The sequence below is a fragment of the Protopterus annectens genome, chromosome 17.part0, assembly GCF_019279795.1.
Source record: "Protopterus annectens isolate FY-2018-M chromosome 17.part0, PAN1.0, whole genome shotgun sequence".
Taxonomy (NCBI): Eukaryota; Metazoa; Chordata; order Ceratodontiformes; family Protopteridae; genus Protopterus; species Protopterus annectens.
This window is the reverse complement of record NC_056751.1, coordinates 179,506,341-179,533,485: the sequence shown is the minus strand read 5'-3', so window position 1 is coordinate 179,533,485 and position 27,145 is coordinate 179,506,341. Positions and strand designations below refer to the sequence as shown.

The window sequence follows — 27,145 nt, the reverse complement described above, 5'->3', positions numbered from 1 at the left end:
TGCTCTTCTGGCCATGAGAGCCATAGAGCCTGTTCCACTCTCAGAGATGGGAAAAGGTTTTTATTCAAGACTGTTTCTGGTTCTAAGAAAACAAAGCTCATGGAGACCTATTCTGGACCTTTCTGTGTTAAACACCTTTTTGGAAATTCCAAAATTCAAGATGCTTACTCTGCAGCAGCTGATTCCAATGCTCTCTCAGGACGCCTGGATGGTGACATTGGACCTAAAGGAAGCTTATTTACACATTCCCATCAGGCAGGAATGCAGGAAATTCCTCAGATTCAAGGCAGGTTCGAGACACTTTCAATTCTCTGTACTGCCCCTTTGGTTTATCTACTGCGCCCAGAGTCTTTACCAAGTGCCTGGCACCAGTAGTGGCTTATTGCAGACTTCAGGGGATTCCGATTTACCCCTATTTGGATGACTGCCTTATTCAGGCATACAGCAAGGATCTTTTACTTCAACATCTGGATTTTGTTCAACGTCTTCTCCTCCTACTGGGATTTTCAGTGAACACAAAAAAGTCACATTTGATCACTTCTCAACAAATGGTATTTTTGGGAGCCCTCTTAAATACAACCTTACAAAGGGCCTTCCTCACTCCAGAAAAACAAATACAGCTGGCTTCAATTTTCAAGACTTTGGCAACTCTAACTCAGCTCACTGCAAGGAAATTCCTGCAGGCACTGGGCTACATGGCTTCCTGCATTCTGTTGATTCCAAATGCAAGGCTTCATATGAGAAAGCTTCAATGGTATCTGAAAAGTGTATGGTCGCAGCATTACCACGATCTGGACACTGATTCTTCTGATCCCCTACCTCCAGAAGGAGTTCCTTTGGTGGTCCAGGGTGTGTGCTTTAAACGAAGGAAAGTCTTTCCGTCTTCCTCAACCTTCTCAAATCATAACCACGGACGCCTCGGATTATGCTTGGGGAGCACATTTTCTAGGCAATTGCCAGCAGGGAACCTGGACAAAGGATCATCTTCACTGGCACATCAATCTGAAGGAAATGTTGGCAGTTCAAAATGCTCTTCTAGCCTTCAAGAACCTTTTGCATCCAGGGCCTCTTTTGATTTGCACAGACAACACCACAGTCATGTGGTACATAAACAAGCAGGGGGGTTCTCATTCGTACCCCCTTTGCAGACTAGCTATGGCTTTATGGGACACAGCTCTAAATCTGAATCTACATCTCCAGGCTCAATTCATACCAGGAGAACAGAATCTCTTAGCAGACAGCCTGAGCAGAAACATTTTAGATCCTCACGAATGGATGCTAGACACCAACTTATTCAACAGGATTACTGCAGTTTGGGGATGTCCCCAGATAGATCTGTTTGCATCCCATCTCAATCATCAGCTGCCTCGCTTTTGCACCAGGTCATTCCACAAAACAGCTTGGAAAGTGGATGCCCTGTCCTTCAGCTGGAGAAACCTTTCGGGATATGCCTTCCCTCCTCTTTCTTGGATTCTCCCTCTGAACCCTTCTCTTCTGTCCCAGCATCAGGGTCAGTTGCTACATTCCAATCTCAAGACCCTTTGCCTGGCAGCTTGGCTCTTCAAAGGAATTTGATTTCTTCTAGTCTTCCCAAACAAGTTTTGGATGTTCTTTTGGAAGCTAGATGGCCTAGCACTAGGAAATCCTATGCCTCTAAATGGAAGAGATTTTGCATTTGGATGCAGGACCGAGGCTTGGACCCTCTGGTGCCTGATCTCTCTTCTATTTTGCTTTACCTTTCGGATCTTTTGTCTAATGGACTTTCCTTTTCCTCCATTAAGATTCATGCTTCTGCTATTTCTGCTCATTTCAGTACTGATCCCCCTGTTTTTTCTCATCCTTTGGTGAGACAATTCTTGAGAGGGGCTAAGAATTCAAGGCCTCCCAGGACCCCTCCTGTTCCTGCTTGGGATTTTAATTATGTTTTAGAAAAACTTACTTTGCCTCCTTTTGAGCCTGCTGCATCTTCAGATATTAAGTTTTTATCTTGGAAGACAGTTCTTTTGTTAGCTTTGACTTCTGCCAGAAGGGTCTCAGAGTTGCACGCTCTCATGGCTGTGGAACCATACCTTATTTTCCACCAGGACAGAGTATCCTTGAGGACCAATCCTACTTTCATGCCTAAGGTGATTTCGAAAGTGGCTTTAAATCAAACAATTCACCTTCCTACCTTCTTTCCTAATCCTCAAAATAAAGGGGAAAGGATTTTGCATTCTTTGGACGTGCACAGACAGTTACGATTTTATTTGGACAAGACTAAAGAGTTCAGAAAATCTAACCAATTGTTTGTTTCTTTTGCCTCCAGTTCTCTTGGAAAGGCTATTTCCAAACAAACTATTTCCAAATGGATTTCTTATGGAATAAGATTTTGTTACACTCATCATGGGAAACAGTTTCCAGGTACTGTGAGAAGTCATTCTACTAGAGCAGCTGCCACTTCTACAGCTTTTCTCAGAGGAGTTCCTACCAAGGATATCTTGGAAGCTGCCACTTGGAGTTCTGTGCATACTTTTTCCAAGCACTACAATCTCCCTTTGTATTCTAAGACCAGGGCAGGCTTTGCCTCTGCTGTTTTGCAGGGTCTTCTTGCTGCCCCTTCTTCTGTCTAAACCTCCTCCCTTTTCACTGCTTTGGGATTCCACCCTACAGTTATGACTGCAACAGTGAAACACGATGAACATAGTACAGTTGTGTACACCTACCATAAATGTAGATGTTCGAGTGTCTTCACTGTTGCAGTCGGTGTTTCCCTCCCTCCTATCCCCTCTTTTTCTCTTTTGTGGTGTATTTGTGTTTCCTTGTTGGATTCATTTTTGAATTATTGGGGACTTCTGACATCTAGGGCAAGAAAGGCTGGAGAAGATGGCGTCGGCTGAGGGCTATGTACCAGAGCGTACTGACGTCAGGGTACTAGCTTGTACAGCCGACGCCGGACCCAGACTTTGGGATTCTGGCCGACCTCGGGCTGCCTGCCGGCAGGAGCACCCTACAGTTATGACTGCAACAGTGAAGACACTCGAACATCTACATTTATGGTAGGTGTACACAACTGTACTTTAGCTTGCCATCCTAAATTTACCTACCATACATAAACATTGATTGCAATCTGGAGATTAAAAAAGGAGATGTACTTGAAGTCAAGTATCTAATAAAGCAGGCAGCAGTTTGATATCTGTGTTTAACAGGAGTATTGATATAGTACTTTGAAACAGAGCATTTAGACTTAAGTTTATTAATTAAAACTGTTGCAGAATTATTAAGATACAGATCTTTTATACTATTCATTTTTACATAGTTAAATAACATCATTAGCAAAGGCGCCAGCATGGTGGCAAAGTCATATTTATCTCAAACAGAGAACATATGGTTTTTGGAAGAGAGAGAATTTTCAATTAACTTCAGACTCAATAGGACATTTTAGAAAAACAAAATGCTGGTGTACAATTCATGAACATATCTGTCTCCATGGTGCAGAGAGTTGGAGGCTTTACTGCAGAATGAGTGACCAGGGTTTAATTAGTACACTTGGGTTCTGAAGAAGCTGACTAGGGGGTAATTGTGAATGTCCAGAGTCAGTGCCATATCCAAGGATGTGGACATTTATCAGGTTGCAGTGCTCACTGGCCAGCTGACAGAGGCCACATGTGATAGTGGACTCATTGATAAGTTGGCAGTTGCCCAACAGATAGTGTTTCACACTGTAGTCATGGTGGGTGTATGGAAGTGTTTACCCATTTGTCCTGTATTATAGGTATTGTACTGACATGTATACAAACTGCCCATTGGGGGTGAGGATTAGGCCTAGCATACCAAGTCCCAACAGATGCCATGGTTAATTTCTAACTGCAACTACCATGACCTCTGTGCTGGCAAATGAAGAAATATCTGTACTGTTGGGTACCACTTTTGGGCATTCCAAGTTTGGGTGAATTAGACTGGATTTGTGGGACTAAAGGGATAATAAGGATCATGTGATGCAGCTGATGACCGAAGTTCTACTTGGGCACAAATGCAGACTTGAGAAATAATGGACTTCCCAAAAGTGTTTCTAAAGAAGGTTACTGTCATAAGTAGTTGATTCAATTATATCGAGTGAAGGAGAGTCTCTAGTAGGTTGTGCCATTTTCGTTAGTCTACCTAAACGGGCAGATGTGATTTGGGCCCAGTCTGCTTAACATGCCTATTTTACCATTAATCATGTCAGATTAGAGACTAGAAGTGAGTTTACCTCATGTTTACATTATCCATTTGCTCATTTTTTCAGTATCCACTAGCATATGTGGACCACTTTCAAACTGAGAACCGAGATGTTTATTACAAATGGATTTAAGATGGGCCATTTTTACTAATGAAGAATCCTCTACAGTACACTAGCAGTAGAATCAATATCATTATCATCAAGTAAATAATCCAAAAATGAGTTCACTTGTAATATTAAATTGTGACAAAAAATAATTGATTCATTCAGCATCCCCACTGTTGATCTGAAAGAGAGATTATCCCGTACCGACTTCCTGCACACAGATTAATAGGCTCTGAACCAAAAAGGATCAGTTAATTCACTCTGTGTATAATGCAAAATATCTGAAAAATCAGGAAGTAGTCCACTCTAGACCTTGTACTAAGGACAACAGAGGAAAAAGGTGAAAACGTTTGGTGTTGGCACATAACTGCAATTATCTGTTAAGCTATAAAGTTCAGTAAATTCTAAAAGTGATGAAGATCAAGTAAGGTGAATGAAAGCAGTACAGTTATGTCCATAGTAAAGTGTTGTGGTCCATTGCTAACAGGACGAGCCACCCAGTGGTTTGAATATTGGCTCTAGATGATGGTCACTGTTAATGTGACACCCCGGCCTGATATACAAACTATGAAAATGAAAGTTGATTTGATGTTGATTCTAACATTGTATGATGGAAAACATATTTCAAGAGACTAATGCCTACCTCAACAAAAAAGGGAAAGTTTGTTACCCTGTGGTAGTATGAGTAATGCCTTATTCCTTATAAAAGTTTCAGTGTATGAGAAATGCTTGCCAGAGTTATTTTCCCAGGGAAATGTTCTGAAGTCTTTGTTAATAACTGTATCCATTTCTGGTTTGTCAGTCCTTTTTTTTGTGAACTGTTTTTTTGACAGTGCTTGACTTTCTTGGGTGCATACTGCTTGAATTAGGGATTTGAGAGATAGGTACATACCATATAAATATTAACACGCTGCCCTTGTTGATCTTGTGGGGAGCTTGCCTCCTTGTAAAACATATTGCCATTGGGAGCCTGTTCAGTTGATTGAGTCAAAAGGTAATTGTTGATAGCCTTGTCCCATAAATGGTGTATAATAAACAATATTAAATTGTAGTGACCCATCAGAGAAGATTCTCCTGATAACTGGAACTTTTAGAACTATGAGCTACCAGCTTTTATAAACACTGCATTTCTTACACAAAGTGTGAAATTTCTTTTACCTATTATGTCTTTTATTTACCTTTCTTTTTCCTCTATGTCTTTTGAAACTTGCATATGAATGTGCTCTAAATAAGGTACGCGACCATAAGTTGCGATTGAACAAGCTGGACTCTTCTTGTTTAAAGACCTTAGAAGTGATTTTAACCTTCTGTTAGAACGCTAGCTCTGGGTTTAGGAAGTAATTTTGACCTTCTGTTAGAACACTAGCTCTGGGTTTAGGAACAACGGCAGTACACTATAAGCACCCTGTAAATTAAACAGTAGCCATAAAATATATTTTATCTTACGTATAGTGTGCCGAGCAGCACTGTTTTTCTATTGCTATCTGTGTCAGCTATTGCTGCAAATCTCAAGATTGCCATTATTACCTACCTGGTATTCACCTAGACCTTAAACGTGGGAACTGGATTATCCCCGCTCCGCTCGCCCTCGCTGCGCTCGGGCTCGCTCCGCGCCCCACCCTGCCCCCGTATATCACCCGCCCCCAGTACCCCCAAATTTATAGTTACGTAGCCACACCTCCTCATTACCCTCTAGCCATTCACAATCACTGTTATAATTATCCCCCCCCATCCTCATATATATGCACAATCATCATATATCCAGCATATATTAACGCTCCTTGAGTTATAAGTTAATGAAATCTGTACCGACCATCACAAATATGGTAAAAATAAAAACGTTGTGTTTTCTATTACCACTGTTAGTTAGTTTATATCAAATTAGCAAATACGAAGACCAACCGTACACAGGATACCACTACCCCAGACAACAGACGAGAACCTCAGGATCCCCACTCTCTTTCAAAGCCTATAACCAACAGCCCAGTGGTATAAAAACTAATACCATCTGTCACCACCGAATCAAATTGTACCATAACCATCCCAAAACCAAGGAAACCCAGAAACTACTACAGAAAGTCTTAAGATTCTTAGAATATATCAGTAAAAATATCACCAGGGATGGAGATATCCACCCCAATCCTGGCCCCATATCAACAAACAACCCTGACTGCCCTGCATCTCCCCCAATGACATCCCATTCTCTACAAATTTACCACCTAAATATTAGAAGTGTCAGCAAGAAGGTTCATAATTTGCACGCTCTCCTAGATACTCACCTACCAGATATAATATGTCTAACTGAAACCTGGCTAAAGCCAGAGATCAAAGATAATGAGCTCATCCCACCAGGGTACAATATACATAGGAATGACAGAAACAAAAAAAAGGGTGGTGGCATTGCTGCACTCTATAAAAGTAACCTTAACGTTACCATTAATCCTACCCAACCACCACAAATCTCTAATGCTGAAATACTCCCCTTGAAAATTCAATTGAATAAAGAAAAAAGCATAAATTTAGTTGTTATGTATATCCCTCCTTGGAATAATACTAATACTTTGGAGAATATATTAAGCTGGCTAACTAATAACTATCCACAAGAAACTATAATTATGAGTGATGTTAACATTGACTGGTACCTATGTTCTACAGAAAATAACCCCACTCACATTAACCTTCATGGATTCTCACAAATTATAACCACCTCCACTAGAATAGGAAACTCAAATCAAAAAGAAAGTATTCTTGATTGGATCCTTATAAACAGTCACCCCCACATGTATATGTCCGGGACCCTACCAAATGACATTAGTGATCACCTTATAACATATATTACTAAAAATAAACCAGGTTACTCCACTGTCCCAGTCTATAGATCAGTCAGAAAGGACCTTTACTGAGTCTACAATACCGTCCTTATGGAAAATATCCCACGTCATTCCACTCCATAAAGGGGGGTCCTCCACAGAACTATCGAACTATAGGCCCATAGCTATAATGTCCCCTTTAGCCAAAATTATGGAAAGATGTATTCATAAACAACTCCTCCAATATCTTATCCATAACAAACTACTAACTAGTTCTCAGCATGGCTTCAGACCCAAACATAGCACCACAACGGCCCTCCTCTCCTTTACAGACACAATAAATCATAACCGTAATGACAAAAATGTGTCTTCAGCCCTCTTTCTAGATCTATCAAAGGCATTTCATATGGTCAACCATCAACTACTTCTGGACACCTTAAAAAATTTCCACCTGGATAACTTAACTCTAGACTGGTTCAAAGCCTACCTCTCTGGCAGGAAACAAGCAGTACTATGGCAGAATAAACTCTCCAGTTTACTACCTAACACCATTGGGGTTCCACAAGGGTCCATATTAGGTCCACTTCTCTTCTCGGTCTTCATTAATGATCTCCATAACGCCATTCCTGAGGCCACCTGTATTCAATATGCGGACGATTCGACACTAGTTTGTTCGGATATATCTCCTGATAGACTAGTAACCAAAACTCAAAGTTGCTTTACCAAAGTGGAAAACTGGCTATCTGGTCGTCGGTTAATCCTAAATCCAAAAAAAACTAAATTATTGCTCTTTCAGCCAACCCACAAACATCACCTTATTGACTTCTCTATAACATCAAAAGATGGTACAATTATCTCCCCAGACCCTCATACGAAACTACTAGGAGTCACTATTGATAATAAACTAAAATTTGACACACATATTAACTTAACCATTAAAACAGTAAACAAAAAACTAGGATCACTATATAGAATTAAAAATTTCCTAACCCCAACGGCAAAAGTGACCATTTCCCGGACACATTTGCTCTCCACCCTTCTTTATGCATCCACAATATTTACCAATCTGAACAAGACCAACTTAAATAAACTATCTTGCTCCTACAATCATATTGCAAGATTTGCAGCAGGAACTCCATATAGAACTCATCATTGTATCAACCTAAAAAACCTAAGATGGATAGAACTCCCCAACCTTGTTAAAGTTACCCAACTCACTGAGGTATTCAAAATACTCAAATACCCTGGCAAATGTCCTTCACTTGAGAACTTAGTCTTACCTTATACCGACCTAAATAGTCTACGCTCTGCTAACAGACCACTCTTGAAAATGGTAAAAGCTTTCAACGCAGGAGGGGATGCACTTTTTACAAACGCAGTTGGAAAAGTCTGGAATTCTCTTCCTCCTAGTATCCTCACTATTACTTGTCTACCCCAATTCAAAAAACAACTGTTCCACCACTTTCAGTCGCACTGGCTATGCCAATGCTCATTTCCTGATTAACCCTATCCAGGTTACTAAATGGCTTCCTTTCCTTGCTCAAACCTAAATCCTCTTGTATTTTTTCCTGTAAAAACTCTCTTACAATAGACCTATATCTACCAGTTTCTCTCATAGGAACAGTTGACTTTTTACCCCATGATCAAGGCTTTTTTCTGATCATTTTACCAGTAGACTGTTTTTTTTTAATTAAATTACCTATAGAAATGACATTAATATAACTATGACATTGTTTTATTCTTATTCTATCCCATCATTGACAATATACTAGTTTAAACTCCCACAATATCTATGTAAATAACTGAACTTTGTTGTTTGTTTGTTTTTTTTGTCTGTTTTTTGTCTGTTTTTATCTGTATTGTTTGGAGCTTTTCTCCCCGGGCCTCCGCTGAAAATGGACATGTATCCAGTCGGATTTCTCCCGGTTAACAAATGTAAAATAAATAAATAAATAAATGTGTATCAGTTTAATTACCAATGTGTTGTGCATGGTCTAAAAATTTGCTCTGCACAACCATATAAATTATACATGTTAACAGGGTAAGAGACACTGAAATGAGACTCTGCTACGGTTTGAACATATAAGAAATGCACCCAAATGAATGTATGATTGGGCCTTGAACATCCACATTATCATCTAGCTATGTTACTGGTAGTGTGTTGGAATGTTTGGGGCATCTACCCTGGACATACTTTGTCAGTAAAGCAGGGGATGAGAGACCCCATCATCTCTACATATGCTGTGTTAACTGACTCTAGCAGATTGTGCCATATGACCTTTGCACTTTCTTTGTAGGCCAGGTAAAACCAGGGATGCTAGTTTTAGGATTCATGTAAGTCTTTCTGTTCCTCTGCAGGCTATAGGTGAGTTCATTCTAGTGAACAGAGATTTGAAGATTAAAAAGAAAGGGAATATCTACAGTCTTAATGAGGGCTACGCCAAGTACTCAGATGCAGCGGTGACAGAATACGTGCAGAAGAAGAAGTTCCCAGAGGTATGCAAATGTTTCCCATAATTTGTTTTCATTGTTAGTACCCATGTTGTAATCTGATGAATTTGTTCTGCTAAAAAAAGTGTCATATCAGCATGTGGTCTAAGAGGAAGACCATACTGCAGTAAAGGAAAATGTGTTTAGAACTGTTATTTATTCACTGAGTCTTGTCAAGAATACTTGGAAATTAAAAATTAAATTTGCTTTTTGTCTTTCTAGTTTAATAATGATGGAGGCATAATGCTGAGACATAAGTTTTTAATTCTGTTTTCTTTTAAGATGTATATTTAAAAGGATATTTTCATACAATGTAATTGAGATGTTATACAAATATACACCACTGCTTAAAAAAAATGTTGTAGTTGTGGAAATAAAAATGTAAACTGTGGCAAATTACATACAGCTTCTTGCACACATGCCATAAGCTTTTTTAGATGCATGACATGTGGTGGAAATTTGACACAGTGGGCTGTCTGGTTTTCTTCTACTCGACACAGTGGTCTGTCTGGCTTGCTTCTACTGCACTGGATTCAACATGTGACAACATTAAGCTTCCATATTTTAATCTCTTACTTGTCTAATATGTTGGCACCTTTATACCCTCCAGTTCACCCTCTTCATCCTGTTGTGGCATCCTCTTTAAGCTACATTTAATCCTCACATTTGTAACCACTATATTTAAAATCAGCCTGTCACTATTTTTCTGTATCTACTTTAATAAATGTTTCTAGTCATATGTTTAAAAAATGTAATTTACAGTAATGTTTTGAACTTTCACTACCAACTTTTGTACATATTCTCTAATGTGGAATGCAGAGTGTTGTATTGCATAGTTTCAAATCTGAAAAGTCCCACATGAAAAGCACAGCTCCTGTTTTCCTGAACCATTTTTACATGCTCATCTCCCATCTTTCTAATCTTTTGCATTTCTTGTCTACTCCTTCATATGCATTGCTTTGCAGATTTTTATGTAGGTTCATAGGTGTTTACTAGGCTAACAACCACAAGGGCCTTTTTAAGGTTAGCTATGCATCCCAATTCCCTGACAAGTTCTGATACCCTTGATAAGTGTAAGTATGGGCCTGAGAGATGAACCATTTACAGGTTACCTGTTTACATCAGAGACATAGGTGCCAAACCAGGGATGAATTTCCAGTTTCCCATCCAATTGTCTAAGTTGCACTTGAATTGCGTTAGGGGAAACTCTGCTTCACATGGATGGGGAGCCTGTTCCATAGACAGGGTAGTCTCTGGGATACATACCCATCTCTCCAGCAGGTCCTATTTATATCATAGGCAAGGTTTAAGTCTTTAGAATGGGTAATTCTGGTGCTGTTTGTTTTGTGGATCTGCAGGAGGTTCACCAGAGTGGGGTCTGACAATGCCCTGTATGCCAGGCGTAGATCTCCCCTCAAAAGCCTGTAGGAGAAAGAATACAGGGATAGGGCCTTGAGATGGTCTGCAAAGGACGTTGTACTTACGGCCTATATTCTTTTAGTAAGAAACCTCTGTGGATGTTCCAGTTGTATATGCCTGGTTAGGTACATACCAAAGGGGGCATTGTACTCAGTGATAGGTCTGATGAATGCCGAATACAGTGGAACAATGACTTCCTTAAGACTTAAATGCCATACCTTTGTCTATGTGTTGCTCAGCATAGAATGATTTCCTCACCACTGTAGACATATTATGGTCAAAGGCTAGATTACTATCTATGTGTGTCCCTAAGTCCCTGACTACTGAGTCAACTCTAAGGGGTGTATTGTCAATATGATAGTTACCAGGAATGGATGACTTCCCAAAGGATACTATTATGCATTTCTTGGCATTTAGTTTTAGTCCATGTTTCTGACACCAGTTGTTTGTGTCAGCCCCTCCTGGAGAACATTTGTGTCAGGGTGAGATTCAGTGACAGGTCCTAATTTGCAATCATCTGCAAATTTAGTCAGCCAGAGACCACTGACATTGACCTTGACTTCTAAGAAGTAAATTCCAAAAAAGAGTGGCCCAAGGACGGATCCTTGAGGGACTGCACTTGTGACTGGCCTCTTTGTAGAGGTGGACTCCTGAATTCTGATTTCCTGGGTCCTGTCTGTGAGCCAGATGGTATCCACCAGGTTTGTACCTAACCTCTTGAGTTTGTCAACAATGCCCGAGTGAGGTATTGTATCAAATGCCTTGGCCAGGTCAAGGTAGGCAGTGTGAATGATTTTGCTCTCATCCATTGCTTTGGTGACCTTCTCAAAGAAGCCCACCAGGTTGAGTAGGCATGACCTGCCCTTGATGAAACCAAACTGGGTTGAGTCCAGTGTCTGGAGGTTTACTATATCTCTGTTGGTCATCTCCAGGATAATTTGTTCCATGGCTTTACATTTTAGACTAGTGAGACTTAGGGGTCTGTAGTTTCTAGGGTCTGTAGATGGCCCACCTTTGTGCAGAGGGATGACTGTTGTCTTTCTCCATTCATGAGGCATAAAACCTGTTTGGAAACCTTCAGTTAAATAGCAGTTTCAGAGGCCCTGATAGGTCATGTTTCATACTATTTAGAAGGCATCCTGGGATATTGTCTGGGCCCATTGATGCAGTGTTCTTGGTCTTAGAGAGAGCATTAAGGACCTGTTCTCTAGTGATAGTAGGGCGAGTTATATTTGATGACATTTCCTGAGGGAAGGTTGAGGGGAAGAGAGGGGGTAAGGTTGGAGCTGAATTTATCAGCCAGGAGGTTTGATATGTCTTCTGGCTCAGTATAGATGGCAACATTTACAATGAGCTCCGCACACAATTGTGTATTGCCTTTGAGGTTGAGGACATAGCTAAATAATGCTTTGTGGTTGTCTTTGGCCTGAGAGGCCAAAGTTACCTCAGATTTGGCTTTGGTAGACTTTATTTGTCCTCTAAGTTGTTCGTTTAGTTTGATGAGAGTGCTTTTATCTTGCTGGGTACTGCACCTCCTAATTTTTGCCATGATGTTCTTCCTCCTGTTATACAGACTATTGATTTTGTGATTCCACCAGGGTGGCTTGTTTTTTGAGTTAGTTCTGTACTTCTTCTTGGTGGGTACAGCTGCCTCTATGCAGCTATTAACATGCTTGTACAGGGTTTCTGTGAACAGTTCTGCATAGGCAGCAGTGTTCGCAGGGTTTATGGGGGCTTGAAATCTTGCCAGGTTCTCACTTAATTGCAGGAGGTTAGCCTTAGAATAGTTCCTGAATATTCCATGTTTAGCTGGGGGGCTAGGTTTTATTTTTACTTCAAAGGGGACCATTTTGTGGTCTGACCTCATCAGGGAAGGCATTACAATAGGGGGTGTGTCGCACTCTCCCATATTAGTGAGGACCAGATCCAGTATGGTTGTACCACTGTTTGCTGTATTGACTATTGGGTTCAAGGAGTTTGTGTTTACAAAATCCAGGAATCTCTGTGCATGTATGTTTGATGTCGTATAGGATTCCCATTTAATAGTGGGGTAATTAAAGTCACACATGAATATGGTATTGAGTTGGATGGTTAGTGTTTCTAATAAGTTTAAATATATGGTATGAGTTTCCTGGGTCATGGAGGGGGACCTATAGCTTGCAAGGAAGTGATTAGGTGGGTCTTTGTCTATGTCTCATCTAGCATTATAGCTCCAGGCTTGACCCCTCCTCAGCTGATCTTAACTCAAGAAAAGCCATAGCCAACAACTATGTGCAGAATTCTATATTTTGTCTGCACTCATGCCGTAGCCTACATAGATGAAAATAAAGCTTTATTATCCCAAAGGGATAACTTGATTTATCCTGTGTGCCCAACTACTCTCTGCTTGTTAACAATCAGTGACCCTACCTGGTATTTGGTTACCATTGTATTCATTTGTCTGTTAACTCTTATCACCATTTGTCTCACATGTAGTGGGCTTCCTTCTGTTTCAGCCTTTAATACAATAATGCCAGTATATTCCAGTTTTATTTTATGCTTTTTGGATAGTGCATGTTTTTATTGTATCAAAACTAAACATTGTATTCATTTTGTTGTCACCTAAGCTTACAGTCCTTTCTTTTTTCAAACCTTTCTGTTACCTCCATATCTGTCTTACAATACCTGCATGTCTGTTTGTACTATAAATGTATAGTGGTCGTACCTTTGAATCATGCTGCTGTTTCCCTATTTGTCCTCTTTTCTAGGGTGATCGTGGTTCAGATTCCTTACTTTGTCCCTGGATAATGCCGTAAGCCCTGCACCATTCTTCTTGCACTTTCTCAGCTGTTTTTGCACTCTGTACTTTGTGGAAGACATTGATGTCAGTTTGAGCATAGGGGGCTTGTTTGCAGTCCTTAGCTCAGACAGATTTTAAATGAGTTGTGTGCAGAATGGAATGGAATATAGAATTTATGTGCTATTTATTGCTTGGCTCATACCATTAACATGCTTTTTATTTGTCGATTTAGTATAAAACCAAAAGGACATGCTGCATTCTTAACTTTCTTCTCATCATTTTGCAGTTTCTGCTTGGCTAGATGACCAGTCAGTATACCTGCTGTTTAATGTTTTGTATATCATTAAATTCCAGAAGTGTGCAGTGAGATTTGTTTATGTGAAGGTGTGTTTTGCAATCTGCAGTAACATTCTTGGTGGGGGTAATTCATACTTCTCTCCAATAAGACGGCAACATGACAGTTAGGTGATAAGAATAGATTTGTGGTCATTTGTGCGTAATGTCTTTTTACATATAAGATGTCTCAGCAGGGAAAAATAACAATGTTAAATTAACAATAGCCGGTTAAAAATATAATGTTGTCTTATAAGCACTGTGCACTTTTGCTGATCACTGCAAAAACTTAATGAGCTTGTATATTTTCTAATATATTCTTTATTTCTGTTCATATTTAATGTTCAGTTTACTATCTTCTGTATTTGATACGGTTTATATAAGTTGGGAAGTATTGCTTTCTCCTTTTGAAGGATTTGTTTTTATTTTAATTTTTCTTAGGATTTAATACCAGGACTATTGTTATTAAAGTATGCATTCTGTATCAGTCTGTTAGTTTTCCTGATTTTTTTATTTTACTGCTGCATTTTGTATTTCTTTAGGATGGCACCTCCCCATATGGTGCAAGGTACGTAGGGTCCATGGTGGCAGATGTGCATCGTACCTTGGTTTATGGGGGCATTTTCTTGTACCCAGCCAATACCAAGAGCCCTAAAGGCAAGGTAAGATCTGTACCTTTATGAATTATCTTTGATTACAAAATGAACGCAGTTATCATTTTGATCTTCTCTTAACATTTTCAAGATGTAATAAATAAGGGTGACAAACAAACTCAGATGAGTGAATTAGTTGACTTGTTTAGGTATTAGCAATTGTATGATGACATTATGTAGTTGTGCATCTTACTGTGGTAGTAAAATTGTGATCTGGGATTAAATTACTCCATTAGCCTTGGCTTTGTGACCTTAAGAAGTAACTTAATATCTGAAGTAGTTGACTTCATTTGATCATCAACCTGTAGGTTTCGGATCCAGATTGGATCCAAGATGGCAGCTTCACCAGCATCTGATATGAGCTTCAAGCTCCTCCCCTTACCCCCAATACCCCTTCATCTCCTTCCTTCCCTCAGATCTCATTTGCTGCGGCTTTGCCAAGCAGCGTGGTCTCAGAGCTCCAGGCATGGTAGGTGCTTTTTTCGGATAGTTTTTGGGTGTTTGTGTTGCTGGTAGTGACAGGTAGATTCCCTTTCCCTTGTTTAACCTCTCCTTTCATTTTGCGTCGTGTTTTTTCAAAAAAAAAAAAAAAAGTAGAAAAGACAAAAGTTTAGAGTAGTAGTTAGAGTAGGCCTCCTATCCCTTCCCCCTTCTTGCTAGTTAGTTGAATGTGAGTGTGTGTATGGTTGGGCAGGTTAGGGCTTTGTGCTTTCTGCCTGTAACTTTGTAAGATCAGCAGTCAAAGCTGGTTTTCAGGAAATGCACAGAGTGTGGCCATAAGTTATCTCCGGCTGATGGCCACACTCTGTGTGTGATGTATTTGAGGGCCTCCCATCTTTTAACAGAGTGCTCTATTTGTGCAGGGTTTAACCCCATGGCCCTGAAGGATCGCAGGGCAAAACTAATCCTTACGGGACTTCTTCCTGCTATGGAGGCGGCTGCCTATGCTTCTCTTACAGTCACGGCTGTGACTGCTTCTTTCTCAGCCACAATCTCCTCCCCTCCCTCCCAGGCCAGGACTCAAACTCCTGTTCATAGGTCTGCGGATAGGGAGCATAGGAAAGAGAGGGGAAAAGACAAAAATAAAGAAAAAGAGAGAGACAAGGGGAGGAAGAGATCCCCAGACCAATCGGATCTGGTGGGTCCTTCTCCGAAGTAACAGTTAGTTACTCCTCGGCTCCGCTCGCCCAGATTCTCGCCGGAGCCAGAAGAGCCCAGAACTTTTTCCAGAGCCTCTGCACATCGACCCTCTTGGTCGGCGTCGGTGGCCTTGTCGCATTCCAGCAGAAGTTTGAGTGTGGCAGACATGGACAAGATGGTGTGAAGGTTTATTCGCGCCCAGATTCAGATGGGGGTCTTACCAGCCCCCTCTCCCTCTAGAAGGGGGAGCTCGCTTCCCATTTTTACCCTGATATCTCCTTCTTTGATCCGACCCCCGGTATCGGAGTTTATGGATCCGAGAGGTCCCAGAGTCCGTGGTCGGCACCAAGGGTACCGAGTACCTTGACGCCAGCCGTTACCTTGAGCAGGTTGGACCAAACTAGTTTGGACCCGAGCGACTCTCTGAGCCAAAGCCTGGGTGTCGGATCCGAGGGGTTGGGCTTTTCTCCTTTGGTGTCAACTTTGTTGGGTCAGGAACCTCTCCTCGGTATCTCGGCTCCGATCCCCCTGTCAGATCCAGGGAGAGCAGCTTCCTTATTAGTTTTCCGGGAGGCTCGCTCTCCCTCGGCCTTCGACATGGTGGAAAGGGTTCTCTCCAGCGGATCAAGGCCCCTGACCATTTCCTCGGACTCTGCCCCAACTCCTTCACCTCTGGGTGTGTCTTCAGCCATTTTGCCCATACAGGGACAGCCCGTGCTCGATGTGCCCCAGACTGTTCCCCTCGAGGAACCACAGGTAGTTTGTGAGCCTTCTCCGGAGAGCCCCACCGAAGAGGTTCCTCGCAAACGAACGTGCAAAAGGAGGCACTTGGACTCCTCCCCAGAGTCCCTCACCGAGTACACTGATTTGGAGAAAGGGGAGGGTTCCCCCAGATCACCCCCCGACGATGTCTCCTTCGGAGACATCATGGAACTCCTGTGGCAGCGGGGTGGGGGGTTGGTCTACCCACAAACCTTCCTTGGATGAGTCGGTGTTTCTTGGAGACCTTCTGCATGAGCCCATCTACCTCCTTGGTATCCCCTCCCATGGATCCCTTGGTGGATCTTATTACCACCCGGGCATGGAAGGAACCAGACACCGTGGAGCTAATCCCGAAGCATCCCAACAAGATTTTGAGTCCTCCTGCAGACAGACCCAGTTGGAACAAGGGGTTCCCAGTGGATGCCATGGTGGTAGCGGCCGTCACTAAGAAAGAACTAGCCCAGGAAAGGTGTACGGTCCATCCCCCTGACCAAGAATCCAGGACGATGGATCATCTAGAAAAGCGGGCATATGCTTCAGACACCTTTTCTATAAGGGCACTGAATTATTTGGCTCACGTCACTCAACTGCAGCGCAACCTGGTGAAGGAGCTGAGTCGTCCCCGGAGTCCATGGCGCTGGAGGATAAGTGCATATTCTCCGCATGAATGGCCACTCTTAAAGTGGTTTCTAACACATCCATGTGTTTCCTTTTGCATGCCACTGAAGGAGCGGCAAGGTCAGCCAGGTCCAGCGTTGCCATGAGGCGACATGCCTGGCTCAGGCTATGTCAGTTCACGGAACCCTTTAAGGCGTCTTTCACGAATGCCCCTTATGATGGTTCTTCCTTGTTTGGGAAGACAGTTCACGACACATTGGTCCAGAGTGAAAAGGATGGGGAAGACATTGTCTGCCATCAGGATCTGCTTCTCTAACCCCCAAAGATCCTTTTCCAGGAATCAGCGGGGGCAAAAGAAGATGTGGTTCCAGAAGTCGCAATACTCCCAGGACACTCAGGACTCATCTTCCCCCACAGGCAGAGGGGGACCAGACAGATGCCGGCCCAGAGGTAGGGGGGTTGAGAAATTTCGGGTCTCGAGAACCGTTCTCAGACAGGCCCGCACAGCAGCCCTGAGGGGTTGCCCAGCTGCTGTGCTCTGGAGGCATTCAGGGGCTACCTTTCGCTGAACCTGACGGCATGGGAGTTGGTGTCAACAGACCGTTAGGTGCTTCAAATCCTATCCAGAGGTTATACCATCCCCTTTGTGGTTCCTCCTATTCCCCCAAAACACCTCCCGGGCATTCCACCCACACAAAGGGAGGCAGCAGCACTCAAAATAGAAAAGCTGCTAAGGAAACGAGTCGTCTAGCCCATCCCCCGAGATCAGTCGGGATCACGCATCTATTCCAGGTTCTTTTTGGTGCCAAAAAAGATGGGGGACCTAAGGCCTATTCTGGACCTTTCCCCCCTAAACCTGTCAGTTGAAAAAGAGAAGTTCTGGATGGTCACTTTACAATCCATCCTGCCTTTCCTGCAGGAGAACAACTAGATGTGCTCAATAGAGTTCCAGGATGCGTACTACCATATAAAGATGCACAGATGCTCCTGGAGGTTCCTCCATTTTTGGCTAGGGGCCAATCACTATCAATTTTGAGCCCTACCCTTCGGTCTCGCCACAGCCCCCAGGGTGTTCACCAAGGTCATGGCAGTAGTAGCGGCTTACCTAAGTCTTCAGGGGATACAGGTCTACCCATAACTGGACAATTGGCTCCCTGCTGCTCTCACCGGGTATCTGCTTTATCAGGCCAGAGACTATTTCCTGAAACTGTCAGATTTTCTGTGAATTACAATCAACATATCCAAGTCTTCTCTAAACCCAGTTCAGGTCTTAGACTACATCGGAGCGAGAATAGATACGTTGCAAACCAAGGTTTTTCTAACTCCAGAGAGAGTTCGAAACCTACGACTCCATGTGTTTGTGATCTCTCAGTCTCATCTTCCTACAGCCGAAGCGGTTTTACAAGCCCTAGGTTCCATGGTAGCCACCATTACTCTTCTCCCCTGTGCTCGTCTGCATATGAGAGTACTACAGTGGACAATAGCAGTCCAATGGGCGTTATTAGATCTGCCGTTGACGCATCCAATTCACATAAGCAATGCTTGCAGGAATTCCCTCCTCTAGTGGATACACTCCTCAGAACTAGTTGAGTGATGAACATTTATTGCAGCCCCTCCCCAAGCCACGGTGACCTCGGACGCCTCCCAACTAGGGTGGGGGAGGCATTGCTCGGGCAGGACAGTCCAAGGCACATGGTCCCTGAATGAGACCAAATTGCATATCAGTGTTCTAGAGATGAGGGCGGTCTTGTTAGCGGTGCAGGCCCTTCATGCCTTTCTCCCTCTGGGAACTATTGCAATTCAGACAGACAACATGTTAGTGGTCTGGTACATCAACAAGCAGGGAGGAACCAGATCTTACTCCCTTTGTCGCGAAGCCATGACAGTGTGAAAATGGGCGATCTCCACTAGCCATTTTCTGGTAGCAACGAACATTCCGGGTTGATCCAACATTCTGGCGAACAAACTGAGCAGGACTATCCTGAAGCCTTATGAGTGGTCTATGAATCCTTCTGTAGCGGAGCAGATCTTCCTCGAGTGGGGTCGGCCTTGCTGCGATCTCTTCGCATCTCCTTCCAGTGCGAAGTGCAGTGAGTTCTTCGCTCTGATCCCCCCACAGGGGAAATCCCCCAGGGACGCTGTGGTCCATGCTTGGCCTCCCGGTCTTCTCTATGCTTACCCCCCTTTACCTCTCATGACAAAATTCCTCCAGACGGCTCACAGGTTGGGGAGCAAAGTAATCCTTATCGCTCCTTTCTGGCCTCGCCAAGTCTGGTTTCCCTTCCTTTAGTCTCATCTAATAGTTCCGCCATCGATCTTTGATCTGATATCGGATCTCATCTCGCACCCCTCAAGGGTCCCTCATCCAGACCTGGTCAGTCTGAAGCTCAACTGCTTGGCTGCTCCAGTTCCCTTATTTGCTTGGACTCCTGGTCTATCCTCTCCGGTCAAGACTATTCTGGTGGCAGCTCATAAATCGTCCACCAGAAAACTATACTGTAACAAATGGAAGCGTTTCTCTATCTGGGCTTCTCAAAAGGATTTGGATCCTTTCACAGCTCCTGTCCCAGCAGTCCTTGAGTTCTTGGCATACATTTTCCAGCAGGGCGCTAACTCTTCTACAGTAAATGTTCAACTGGCTGCCATTTCCAGTTTCCATATAGGTGAGAACATGGCCTCATTAGCTTCCTCCAGACTTTGCAAAAACCTTTATTAAAAGTACCTTTCTTTTAAGATCCCCCGGTTAAAGTTCCTACTCCTTGGGATCTTACCCTAGTCTTACAAGTTCTGGTTGCTGCACCTTTTGAGCCGGCTGCTTCTGTGGATCTAAAATTTTTATCTTGGAAGACGGCCTTTCTAGTGGCCATCACCTCAGCTAGGAGAGTGTCAGAACTCCAGGCATTATCTGTCAAACCTCCATATATGACTTTCCATAAGGACAGGGTTTCACTTAGTACTAATCCTTCTTTTCTTCCTAAAGTGGCCTCTGAAACAAATATCACTCAAACGATCAATTTACCTGTTTTCTTTCCAAATTTTCAGAATAGGGTGAATATAAGTTGCATTTATTACATTTACATAGACAGCTATGTTTCTAGTTACACAGGACTAAGGCCTTTCGTAAGTCTGACCAGTTGTGTGTGTCTTTTTCTACACCTTTTCTGGGCAAACTGGTTTCTAAGGTAACCATTGCCAGATGGATTTCCCTTTGCATCCTTCAGGTTTACAAAGACAGAGGCATGTCTCTTCCGGGTAGAATAAATGCCCATTCTACCAGGTTCATGGCTATGTCAGCAGCTTTTTGGTTTAGGGTGTCTCTGGATGATATTTTTACAGCAGTTACTTGGTCCTCATCTCACACTTTAATTTCTCATTATACGTTAGACATGATATCTAGGGGGGAGCATCCTTTGGTTCTGCGGTGTCCCAAAATATCCTTCCATGAAGGCCACCCAAGAGGTTGGTAGCTGGGGACTCTGTCCCACAGGTTGATAATCAAATGAAGTTAACTACTTCAGATAAAGAAGTTATGTACTCACTATAACATTCCGTCTGAGTAGTTGGACTTCATTTGTCATCAACCATCCCTCCCTCCTTCCCCCTGACCTTCTCATTATGTTATTACTTTGTTAGGCAGGAGAGTGTCCCTATGTGGCTCTCCTGTTCTTCATTGTTAGTAAGGTATATCGGATCAGGTTTTTATGTGTATGTGTAGCAAACTCGATCTGAGGGAAGGAAGGAGATGGAGGGGTATTATGGGTAAGGGGAGGAGCTTGGATCAGATGCTGGTGAAGCTGCCATCTTGGATCCGATCCGGATCCGAAACCCCCAGATTGATGACAAATGAAGTCCAACTACTCAGATGGAACGTTATGGTGAGTACATAACTTCTTTTTTAGCTGGCCTTTTTAACTTTAAAAGCTATATTGCAAATATTATGAAACCAAATGTTAATATAGCACTGCTGGTAGCTTCTTAAATGAAATATAATGAATAAAATATGGAGTGGCAAAGTAAGTTTTCTTCTAAAGTAAGTAAACCGATTCTTTCTGCTCTTCTTGTAATCCTTTGAGAAAGGCCTAAATTAGGTGCAAGAAACCAGGCTCAATTACTCAACAGCAAATTTTACAGCCTCATATGGTGGCTGGAATAGCAGTTGAAGTATCAGTAAATGTCACACTGAGGCAGGGCACACTGACCACACATTTATAATTTTGGATGTCTGCTTTTTGATAAATATAAGCTGTGGCCTTTTTTTTCCATAAAGTTGAGTACATCTGTCTTGTAGCTGGCTGTATTATGTTCAGGTTATTTTCTTACCTATGTCAGAATTGTCTGTTTCTACTTTAACAAGTATGTGAAGGACCCCTCTCAGCTGTATACTGGGCCACAACTGCAAGGTTTTGTAGAGTATACGTGGACAGTTTAAAGTATCAGTCTAGGGATCAGAAAAGAACTGCAGACCTTGAAGGCAGAAACCTTAACCAAAGAGACACTATACTGCCTTATTTCATTGCATACTAATGTTCATCCTGTACACCTAAAAGTCACTACTTTATTCTTGTGTAATCTTTAAAGTTTTCTTAAGTTGCCTTGCAGAGGACCTGTAGTAGAGTAAAGTCTTGTATTCCAAGATATGCAGTATAAGTAAATGTATATGGTCATGTATGTATTTATTTAAATATTAAATTAAATAGAAAATGTGGGAGTCATGCTGCAGTTTGCTCACACACACACACACACACACGTATACATAGACACTCGTGCATCTGTACACATGCATGCTCATGTATGCATGCATCAACACGCATATGCACTCAAAATGCATCTATGCACACACACACACACACACACACACACACACACACACACACACACACACACACACTTGTAGATGTGGGTTGCTGATGTGATTGAAGATGTGATTAAGGAATGTGCAGGGTAGGAGATGTATTACTTGCAGGAGTAGTGGAACACTGCAGAGGGAGTTTAAGGAACTACAGAGGCTTGTGGTAAAGATAAAATGGTGATTTAGCCTGTTAGAGTAGGAAGGGCACAGTTAGGCACAGTGCTGTTGCTAAGGTAGAGTGACGGCGGAAGCTTCCCTGCATGCAGACTATTAGGGAACGTGATCAGCACCTAAGAAGAGTTGTTTATATGGCACAGGTGCAGTAAAAGCAGCAATATACAGATCTGGTTTGTGGCTGATCTCATGGATACCTAGATGAATACACTTACTTGCTTTTAGTACGAATGTGTGCAACCTCTAAAACTTTGATAAAGACACCATCATATGCAACCTAAAACACAGAGTTTGGATCAGTCTAAAACATCTCCTGCTAGATGAAGCAGTATCAGAATTTAACAAAGCTTTCCTAAACATACTAAATTAACTCACCCCGGTAAGGACAGAAAGATAAATCCAACCTAGCCCCTGCCTAAGTAGAAATATAAACAACATATGAAACTAAGAGGAAAGGCTAGGAAAGCTGATTAACTAATAAACCTCTGCCAAACCTCGAACGCTACAAGCATCTCAGGAACTGTACTAAATGCCATGTGAAAGCAGATTAAAAATAGTATATAAATGTCTAAGAAAATAACCATAAAAATACAAAATCCTCCTTGCACTCCATAAAACAGTTCCCTGCCCTGTTCAAATATCTTTTAAAAACGCATGCAATCTCAACTTCTCCTATGTTACACAGCATACTCTTATCTCTCCAATACAACACGTATTTTACCCACATTGTATTACCACCTCTGTCATTCTCAGTTTCATAAACATGGTGAATTTACATAAAAACAAAGGTAAAATGCTATCCGCCTTCTTTCTGGACTTATCAAAAGCCTTCGATACATTATCGCATGACATTCTGCCATAATATCTCATCAGTCTAGGTCTCTGAAACCCTTCCTTGTCTAGGTTCCACAGCTACTTTTTAAACAGATCTCAATTGGTTAAATGTCTCCTTTTCTTATAGGTTCATAGGTTCATACTAGGCTATCTGCCCAAGGGCATTTATAAGCCTAGCCCAGAGTATTGTGGCTTTCGCCACCCCTTTAGTTTGGAGGATACTATGCCCATTATTTTGCTGTGCCTCTGTCAAGCAGTGACACTGAGATAATCCCTGGGGTATATCTGCGATCTCCCATCCATTGGTCAAGATTTCTCTTGAACAAAGCCAGCGAGGTGCTCTTCCTCACATGTACCGGGATTTTGTTCCACAGCATAGGGAGTCTCTGGGTGATGAATCTGTCCCTCCAGCACGTCCTATTAATAACCGTGTCAAGGTTTAAGTCTCCCGCCCTTGTAGTTCTGAGGGATCTAGATTTTTTGAGGTGAAACATGTTCATCAATTCTGGGTTGGACATAGCCTTGTATGTCAGACACAGGTCACCTCTGAGCAGACGGTAAGCGACTGAATAGAGCTGGAGTTCCTTCAGTCGGGCAGCATAGGACATATTTTTGAGACCCTTTATCCTTTTGGTGAGGAACTTTTGGGGCCTTTCCAGTTGCTGCAGGTGTCGTGTCAGATACATTCCGAATGGGGCATTGTACTCAATCATTGGTCTGATGAGTGATGAGTACAGGGGGGCGATGACCTCCCTTGATCTAGATGTGAATCCCTTCATGATCAGGTGGGCAATGTAGAAGGTCTTCCTAACTACTTTGGCAACGTGAGTGTCAAACGAAAGGTTACTGTCAACCTGGGTCCCCAGATCCCTGATAACCTCTTCTGTGCTTAGTGGGTTGCCGCCTGTATGGTAGCTAGGGGTAACCTTGTTTTTCCCGAAGGGTATGACTATACATTTTTTGGCGTTTAACTTTAGGCCATGGCTCTGGCACCAGTTATCCATTTCTATAAGACCCTTTTGAAGGATATCTGTGTCAGATGTGTTCTCAACTATGGCGCCTAGTTTGCAGTCATCTGCAAATTTTGTCAGCCATAATCCTCCTGTGTTTGCTTGTACTTCTGAAAAGTAGATGCCGAACATGAGTGTGCCCAGGACTGAGCCCTGTGGGACACCACTTGTGACAGGCTTTGAGTCTGACATGGCGCCAGCAACTCTGACCCTGTGGGTTCTGTCACTTAGCCAGTTTGCAACCCATCTTGTGACTTATGGGTTTACATTTAAGCTGATGAGTTTTTCAATGATACCTGAGTGGGGTATTGTGTCGAAAGCCTTTGCCAGGTCAAGGTAGGCTGTGTGGACTGCCTTTCCCTCATCAATGGCCTTGGTGACTGTTTCGAAAAAGTCAACCAAGTTTAAAAGGCATGATCTGCCTTTGACAAAGCCAAACTGGGTCGGATCCAAAGTCTGCAAGTCCCCTATGTCTTTATTTATGAGTTCCATTATGATCCTCTCCATAGCTTTGCAGATCAGGCTCGTCAAGCTGATGGGACGGTAATTTCCAGGGTCGGTGGAGGCACCGCCTTTGTGAAGTGGGACCACAGTTGCCGTACGCCATTCCTTGGGCACGTATCCTGAGGTGAGGCTAAGATTAAACAGCTGCCCTAACTGCGGGTTTAATTCCTCATTGAGTTCATGGAGCACACAACCAGGGACACCATCTGGTCCCATGGATGCTGTGTTTTTTGCCTTGGAGAGCAGTTCTCACCTGAGCGTTAGAGATGTTTGGGGGGCTACAATCCTCTGGTATAGATATCTCACCTTTTTGGGAGTTTGCACTGAACCTGTCAGCCAGTATGTTGGCATTGTCTGTAGGTTCAGTAATTTTTACATCATTTTGAACTAATTCTGAGCATATCTGGGAGCTTCCTCCCAGGTTTCTAACATAGCTAAAGAAGGCCTTATGATTGTCTTTTGAGTCCTTAGCGACTTTTCTCTCAAAATTTGCCTTGGATGATTTTATGAGAGATCTTAGTTTTTTACTTATAATGATCAAAGGTGTCTTCCCTTTTAAGGATTTTGCTCTATCTTGTAGTAGCTTCCTCCTTTTGTTGTATAGCTTGTTTATGGCTGGGGTCCACCAGACTGGACGCTTGCCTTTGGTACAAAGAGTCTTTGTTTTGTTTGGGATTGCCTGATCCATGCAGTCCTGTAGGTGCTGGTAGAAGGCATTTGTAAGTGATTCAGTGGCTTGAGTAATGGTTTCCGCAGGCTCAGGGGCCTTAAAAGAGACCACACCAGTCTTTAGAAGTGTGAAGTCGGCTTTTGAGAAGTTCTTCACTGTGGTCTTTTTTATCTCGGGTGGGGGCGGGATGTGGACATCCAGTGAGATTAGTTTATGGTCTGATCTCACCAGTGAGGGATATACTTCCGGTGTTGAACATTGTGACCCCATGTTCGTGATGATGAGATCTAGTATGTTTTCTCCTCTTGTGGGGATGGTGACTAGTTGTTCCATGGCATTTGAGTTTATGAACTCGAGGAACCTTTGGGCTAGAGTGTTGGGGCTTGAGTAGTGATCCCAGTCTATATTCGGGCAGTTGAAGTCACCTAGTATGATGGTGTTTGGAGATACATTTATCCCCTCCAGTGTTTTCAGGAAAGCTATGTGAGGTTCCTGAGATTGAGAGGGTGGCCTGTAACATGCTACAAATTGCAGAGCAGTCTTGCCTATGGTTAATTGCACCTGGATGGTCTCCGATGCATCGTGCGTTGCCACCAACCTTGAGGTGTGGGTGTCCTTGATGAATACAGACACCCCCCTCCTTTCTTGGTGTTGTCCGGATTTTGGGGCCGGAACGCATGATATGAGGTAAAACCTGTTAGTGCCGGGGTGCTCTCGGGAGCCTTGAACCAGGTTTTAGTCACAGCACAGACATCGATGTTCTCCATACTGAGAAGGGCCTCGAGTGCGTGCATCTTGAGGTTGAGACTTCTGGCATTGAGCAGCATTACCCTTAGTTTTTTCCTTTTTATGTTCTAGGGTGGTAGGTTTAGAATTTGAGCCTTGCCTAAAAAGGCACTATGGGGTGGCAAGAGCCTTTGCCAATATCCGGAAGCCCAGGGGTGACAGGTGCAAGCCGTCCCTTGCGAAGCAGCGTGGCTTGTCCAGCATGTCATCCCAGGCAGACAGACATTGGATCCCCTCTGAATGACACCAGAGTTTAAGCCAATTGTTAAAGCTGATCATCTTGTCTCTGTATTGTGGCATCATTCTTGGTGAAGGTAGGATACTGCTCAAGATCAGGGTCATACCTGCCTGGGCTACATAATCAGAGAGCTCCTCTATGTCTCTTTTCATGTAGTCCAGGGAGGTACGTCTCAGGTCGTTCACACCAGCGTGGACAATGACAGAGTCGTACTTGTACCTGCTGTTGAGAGACCTGAGTGCTTGCATTATGTGGTGGATTCTAGCGCCCGACAGGCAGCTTACTGTGACCTTCTCCTTACTCAATCTGGTGAACGGGACGTCAGTGTGTCTGACTATGGAGTCACCAATGATGAGTGTGTCTGGCATTGTGTTTGGCCTTAAGGGCTGTGACTGTTTGGCACACTGACTATGTGGTCTATGTGTTGCATGTGTTGTGTCCTGAGGTGGCAGTTGTTTGGGTGTCTGCTTTGGTGGCCTCTGCTGTTTTGGTAGATTTTTGATCAGAGCCTCCGAGTATGTCTTTGTGTATTTATGTGTATGATTTGAAGTTGTGATAGTACTATGTGAGACTGGGTTTGTGGTGTGTGTGGTTACCTTCTCCTCCTGTCTGGTCTTGTCAGTCCTATGTTGAGAGAGCTCAGCCTCCAGTTTGGCTATATAGTTGCATCTCTCGCATGTATTTGTGTTTTGTAACAGTTGGTGTCCCGCAGGGATCCATCCTTGTCCCATACACTTTAACGCCTTTATCAGTTACCATTCCACAGCCTGTAA

The 27,145-nt window shown here is 42.9% G+C and overlaps 1 protein-coding gene across 1 annotated transcript in view; it reads left to right on the top strand.

Moving 5' to 3' along the window:
* Positions 1-27,145, top strand: part of LOC122791680 (fructose-1,6-bisphosphatase 1-like) — a 221,932-nt gene that overhangs the window by 120,890 nt on the left and 73,897 nt on the right. Inside the window, exons 5-6 of the mRNA XM_044059528.1 lie at positions 9,472-9,609; positions 14,677-14,796. Coding sequence (XP_043915463.1) covers positions 9,472-9,609; positions 14,677-14,796 — 258 coding nt within the window. The remainder of the gene's footprint in view (positions 1-9,471; positions 9,610-14,676; positions 14,797-27,145) is intronic.